The 6,759-nt window shown below is 46.0% G+C and overlaps 1 protein-coding gene across 1 annotated transcript; it reads left to right on the top strand.

Annotated features, from left to right (window-relative positions):
* Positions 1–2,867: 2,867 nt before the first annotated feature.
* On the top strand, positions 2,868–6,539 carry LOC138955953 (ryncolin-2-like; the record flags this gene model as incomplete). The annotated part of the gene is made up of 3 exons (XM_070327445.1): positions 2,868–3,070; positions 5,160–5,256; positions 6,372–6,539. Coding segments are annotated over 3 exons (468 nt in total), but the record flags the coding sequence as incomplete, so codon positions are not given.
* Positions 6,540–6,759: the final 220 nt, after the last annotated feature.

The following is a 6,759-nucleotide window of genomic DNA, read 5'->3' as shown; positions in this document are numbered from 1 at the left end:
AGCAGCTTTGATCCCCTTGGGCATCTCAGACACCAGATCGTCGATGAAGAGAAGGAAGAGTGTGGGGGAGAGGACTCCGCCCTGAGGGACGCCATGACGAAGGAGGAACTTCTTGCTTTTGGTCTGGTCGACGTTAACTCTTGCCCTGCGGTTATAGAGGTAAGAGCGAATCCACTGGTACATGTTGCTGGACACGCCTTTCCTCAGCAGTTTTACAAGGAGTCCATCTTTCCAGACCTTGTCAAAGGCCTTCTGAAGATCTATCCAGGTGACGAAGACCAGCTTCTGTTCCTGAAAGGCATCTTCAACTTCTTGCGCCAGGTAAGTGACCTGATCTTCAGTGCTGCGGAACTGTCGGAATCCAGCTTGTTCAGGGGCGAGGAGGTTCCTGGATTCCAGGTACCACCTGAGGCGCTCGTTCACAATTCTCTCTAGGGTCTTCACAACACAGCTGGTGAGGCTGATTGGGCGATAGCTGGTGGCCTTCTTTGGATCCTTCCCTTTTTTTAAGATGGGGATCATGATCGCTTCTCGCCAGAGTTGTGGTAGCGATCCTTCTTGCCAGCTGCTGTTGAAGACCTCGAGTAGCTTGTTCTCTGCTGCACTACCAAGGTGGGTTAGCATCTCGTTGGTGATGCTGTCTGGGCCAGGGGACTTCTTCGCCTTTGACTTTTTCAGAGCTGAGTGCAGCTCGTGGAGTGTGAGTGGTTGACTCATGGCGTCCACTGTCGACTGTCTGGCAGGTCTCTCTCTTTTCTCTCTTCTTGCTTCTCTCTGTTTCTCGGGGCTACCATGGAGGTTGCTCTCAGCTGCATAGCTTTCGGCAAATTGGTTGGCAGCATGCTTTCCAGTTAGCACCTTCCCGTTCTCTTCTAATGTGATCTTTCCTCTGCTGGTGTTCTCATCATTCAACTGCTTGGTGAGCCTCCAGAGCTTTCTGCCATCCTTCTCAAGGTTCAGAGAGCTTGTTTTCTCTTGCCAGCTTCTCCGTCTTGCCTGTAGCTTCTTTTTGAGAAATTTGGCTTTGGCTTCCTGGAGGCGGATGTTGTTGTTTTGTGACGGGTTGACTTCTGCTTCCCTTCTGGCGTCTGCCAGATCATCATCCAGTTCCTGCAATTCATTGCTCCAGTAGGGCTTATAGTCTCTCCTGGCACCCCTGGGAATGGACTCACGCGCTGCTCTGAGGATGCTCATGTTGAAGTCCTTCGCCACCATGTTGATGTCTCGACCCTCGACTCTGATGTCTTTGGTGAGTTCGCTGGTGCGGTGTCTAAAGAGGAACCAGTTCGCTCTTTTGTAGTTCCACCGTGGGAAGGAAGCTTCAGTGCAGGACTCCATGCCCAGGGTCAAAAAGACTGGCCGATGGTCACTTCCACCTAGCTGTTCTCCGACCTCTCTGCTGGTTAGCTGGTGCATGTCTTCCGTGCAGAAGGCTAGGTCAGGAGTTGATGTAGTGTGCCATCTTCTGGAGTAGAATGTAGGGCAGTCAAAGGGACTGTTCAAAAGGATGAGACCTTTGTCGTCCTGCCAGTTCTCCACCTCTTCTCCTCTCCGATCCAGGTGGTCATATCCCCAACTCTGTGAATGACTGTTGAAGTCACCCACCACGATGAAGTTGGAGGCCTTTGCGGGGATCGTGTCAAGGGCGAGGTGTCTATCATTGGGGCAGTAGAAGTTGACAAGATGGAATTCTGATGTCTTCGTCTGGATTCGAATCACCTGATATTTGGAGTCCTCCATGTGCGTTTCTATCAAACAGGCATTGATGTTGTTCCTGATGAGGGTCAGGATTCCTCCTTTGCTTCGGTCTGTTCTGTCGGACCTAAGGCATTGGTAGCCTCTCACTTTGAAGGACTTTTGGGGTGTCAGGTGCGTCTCCTGAATACAGCAGATGTTGATGTTCTTCTCATGCAGGATATGCTCCAACTCTGTCTTCTTGTTCAGGATACTTTCTGCGTTCCAGTGCATGACCTGAAAAGGTCGCTGCTGACTGGGTTTCTTCCTGGTTGTGGTGGTGCCAGTCACTTTCCTCCCGCGTCCCCTGGCGTGACAAGACGGACGGGAGGGAGCTCCAGTAGTTGGGGCTGGGTCCCTTTGAGGCATGGGACCCGACGCTGCTCCACCCTGGGGGGTCCTCAATGGGCGAGCGCCATTTCCATCTGTGCTGGTTGATTGTGTCATCATTTGCGTAAGTGCGTGTACCCGTGGTTTGTTAGAATGCGCCGTGCGGCCCGGGTCCTCCGTCTTCAGCATTCGGGGTTTTCTGTCGGGGTTACCTCACCCTTAGCTCATGGCCCGTACGTCCTACCCTGAGAGCACAGGGGGGAGGATTTTCCGGGATCCCACCCGGAGCCAGTTTGGTCCGCGGCCGCAAGCGGCTAATCTCCATATCTGAAGACCGTTCCCCTATCCGCCACCCGGGGACGCGCTGGGTTGGGGGTGGTCGCCCCACTGAAAATCCCACACTGGGTTAAGAAAGATCAGCCTGTCCCAGGTTTTCTGTATAAAAGCGGCGTTGTGCACTCGGCGATCTTAGATGCACAAGTTTTAAATTCGATACAAAAAGATAGCCCGGGATGCATTTGTGCAATGCAAAGCTTTTATTCTAGTTTTTTGTAGAAAGGAAGAATACTATAGTATATATGACCTGGAGTGCACAGTGTAGGAGTGCATAAGGAAAAGGAGTGCACAATGTCGGCCTATACGAACAAAAGAGTGCACAAGGTCGCCTTTGTACAGACACACACACACACATACACACAGAAATACGTGCAAATGAGTCTTCTTTGGAACACAAATAGCAGTGACATCATTGTTTTCCAAAATTTCCAACCAATAATTAACGAAAGATTTCCTTTTTTCTATAGGTAGCTGTAGCTGTCACCCTGTACAAAACCAGCCTGAACAAACCAAGCCTGAGGAAAGCACGCCTGTGCAAAACCAGCCAACAGACTGTGTGGATGCGCAACGGAGCAACAAAAGGAGCGGTGTTGTCACTATCTATGCTGAAGAAGGCAGCTCACCCCTACAAGTCTACTGTGACCAGGACACTGACGGTGGGGGATGGCTGGTAGGCAGTACAGGGAGAGAAATATATATAGATATGTAAACGTACTTAATTACGCTTACCAAAATGACGACAAAACCGATTTTTGCTGGCTTCTTGCCAGGCCAGCATTTGTATTGTCGGTCCTCGGGGAGCATTTCGACTTCTGTTACATCTTAATCAACCTCGGCCTTGCGACGATAGGCTCCCCTCGGACCGACAAAACAAGGTGGTCTGACAACAAGACACCAGCCATCTTATACTATTCTTCGAGTAAGTGTTTCAAGTAATGTTGGTGTTGTATCTGATGCTTATGTTTATGTGCTTATGTTTGAGAACTGAAATATTTCAAAATAATTGTTAGTTATGTTTTTTTTTCTCTCCAATAAACCGTGTTTTCCTTCAAATGCTCTTCTTGTTCTCCCCGATTAAAAGAAGATGTTGACCTAACTTCAATTAAAATATGTCAGTGTCAGGACAGTGGAGAACAAGTATTCTGTTATGTTTGTGTTCTTTCTCTTTGAACAATCAAATTGATCAGTTAATTCATTTGGGCAGCCCGAACACGTGTTGAAAGCAATTTGGTTTCAAAGCTCTATGAATATTCATGGCTACAGAACAAAGTGAAGCTCTTAGTGCAAAACGTTAGTTCACTCTTTGATTGTCATTCAGTTTTCCATACAGAATAGTTGATGTCTTCCGTTTGCTATAAAGTACAGTCTGAAGACTGCTGCAAAAAGTAATTTACCTGGAAAACTCTTTGAACATAATGTACTCATATTTTGTAAAGGAGTCTGTAAACATACTCAAGAGATAAAAACCTTCATAATTTCAGTATATTAGACGAGCAAGCTATCATATTCAAAGAGCACCATAACTCATTCCAGAGTATAATAGCATTCTTCCTGGCTAATTTCTTTGCAGCATGGGATTTGTTTTTTCTGCATTAATTTCAAAACTGACACAACTGTCAATCTGGAAAATTGATTCCGTTAAAGAATTCTACTGTGCACAGGAAACAGCCAGACTGGTTTGTTTGTTTGTTTGTTTGTTTGTTTGCTTAACGCCCTGTCCACCACGAAAGGGTGATATGGACTGGGTGGCCGAGTGGTAAAGCACTTGCGCTCGGAAGCGAGAGGTTGCGAGTTCGACCCTGGGTCAGGGCGTTAGCAATTTTCTCCCCCCTAGGTGGTGGGTTCAAGTGCTAGTCTTTCGGATGAGACGAAAAACCGAGATCCCTTCGTGTACACTACATTGGGGTGTGCACGTTAAAGATCCCACGATTGACAAAAGGGTCTTTTCTGGCAAAATTGTACAGGCATAGATAAAAATGTCCACCAAAATACCCGTGTGACTTGGAATAATAGGCCGTGAAAAGTAGGATATGCGCCGAAATGGCTGCGATCTGCTGGCCGATGTGAATGCGTGATGTATTGTGTAAAAAAATTCCATCTCACACGGCATAAATAAATCCATGCGCCTTGAATATGTGCGCGATATAAATTGCATAAAATAAAAAAATAAAAAATAAATCCCTGCGCTTAGAACTGTACCCACGGAATACGCGTGATATAAGCCTCATATTGATTGATATCAGGGCGGTGCTGCTTTGACATTTAACGTGCGCCACACACAAGACAGAAGTCGCAGCACAGGCTTCATGTCTCACCCAGTCACATTCTGACACCGGACCAACCAGTCCTAGCACTAACCCCATAATGCCAGACGCCAGGCGGAGCAGCCACTAGATTGCCAATTTTAAAGTCTTAGGTATGACCCGGCCGGGGTTCGAACCCACGACCTCCCGCTCACTGGGCGGACGCCTTACCACTAGGCCACCGTGTTGCGGTCAGCCAGACTGGTGATTGTGTTGGTATGTATCAAAGTGTAAGGATGCTCTTATTTTGTTGGAAAGCCTGGAGAGACACGTGGTGCTTTACGTGAGAAAGAGCGTACCTTAAAGCAATGGAAGACACAACATTCCATATTTGTGAGCGAAAGGATATCTACAGGAAGGCCGCCATTATGTTGGTTATGTCTAATGTACGCAGAGCATGGTCTATATCTTTGATGAGACTGTGTCTGTAGATATATAATCATGTCTTGTTGACAGGTATTTCAGCGCAGGCAGGACGGCTCAGTTAATTTCTACAGGAACTTGGTCAACTATCAGGAGGGCTTTGGTGATGTAAAGGGGGAGTTTTGGCTTGGTATGTCTCGTTGTTATTGGCTGGTATAAAATCATTGTTTGTTTTACAGGATATATGTTGAAGATCATTGTTTGTGACAAAGTAATTAAATGAAGAACGTAGGCGAGAGTTGTGGTAATTTATCCATTTGATTAAATTCGTTTTGCTTATCTACCATACGTCTTACGCCAAGCAAACCTTAAGACAGTTAGGGTATGAATAATAACTATGGGTTTCAGTTTCTTTTAGAGTTCTGTTGAGTGCAAATCCGTGATTAAAAAGAACGCTCGGTAGGAACTTTGGCAGAGGTTATTCCTGAGTCATTGATCTTGACGTCTGACTTAAATTGTACACGTCATGTGACTGCTGGTGTTATCCTCTCCATTGTCCACCCTAAGCATGTTCTCACGACCATTTTGCGGGTCTCTATTTAAGATAAATTTTGCCTTAGCAGCCATAGAGAACCAGCAAGTATAAATGTCCTGTCTGCAATAGACGAATTTCGGAAATAACTCCGTCGGGTTTGTATGGCTTGTGAAAGAGTGAATACCCTTGCTTTTCCTCTGACAAATAAATTCACACGTTGTCCTGTCCACGTGTTTCCGACACGCCCCTCGCTAGTGATTGGCCCCTCCAATGTTTGTCAGAGTAAAAGCAAGGGCATTCACTCTTTCACAACCCATACAAACCCGACAGAGTTATTTTCGGAATTCGTCTGTATGACTATGACTGTTATTTTACTGCTTCCCCTGTCTTCATACACATGTTCTGAGATTCTGTGTACATACATTTTTTTGAAACGATCTGCTGATGACCTTAGTATCTTGATGTACAGAGTTGTGTACTGTGTGTGTGGATAGTGTTTAAGTCACGACGTACCCTTGGAGTTATATGAACAATAACAATACCAATAACAACACATTATGGTCCATTCAAATGTTACATTAAAATGGAACACTTTCTTTGACACACCCAGCTTGCCTGTAAACGATCATAACATTTCATAAGTTTATTAGGTCATTCACAGATAAGACAAAAACACCACATAGGTTCGCATAGGTTCCCAAGCACATCTTTTATCAGTTATTAACACTAACCCTAACACAGTGCTATCATCTTGTAGTATGCCTTTCCAGGTCTTGACGCTCTGCACTTGCTGACGTCTATTCAAAGGTATGAACTGCGTGTGGATGTGATGGTGTTCAACGGTACCAAAGGTTACGCCACCTACAACAACTTCACCGTCAGCGACAGCAGCGACAACTACCGAATCAGTACGGGCAACTATACCGGAGAAAAAGCGGGTGTGTATTGTTGCAGAAAAATATTTGTTCTCTTTCGAGGTGAAGTAGTTATATGGCTAAATGTTTTAGATACTAACAGCACGTTAAAAAGATTGAATGCTTCTATGTAGTTTGAAGCCACACTCCAACCAGAAGCATGACAACAAGCCCACCAGTTTTTTTAACAATAAGCGCAGGAAGCATTGTCGGTGTGCAGGGCCGGACCAAATGAGTTGTAAGG

The sequence above is a fragment of the Littorina saxatilis genome, unplaced genomic scaffold, assembly GCF_037325665.1.
Source record: "Littorina saxatilis isolate snail1 unplaced genomic scaffold, US_GU_Lsax_2.0 scaffold_2545, whole genome shotgun sequence".
NCBI lineage: Eukaryota > Metazoa > Mollusca > Gastropoda > Littorinimorpha > Littorinidae > Littorina > Littorina saxatilis.
This window is presented reverse-complemented; position numbering and strand designations above follow the sequence as displayed.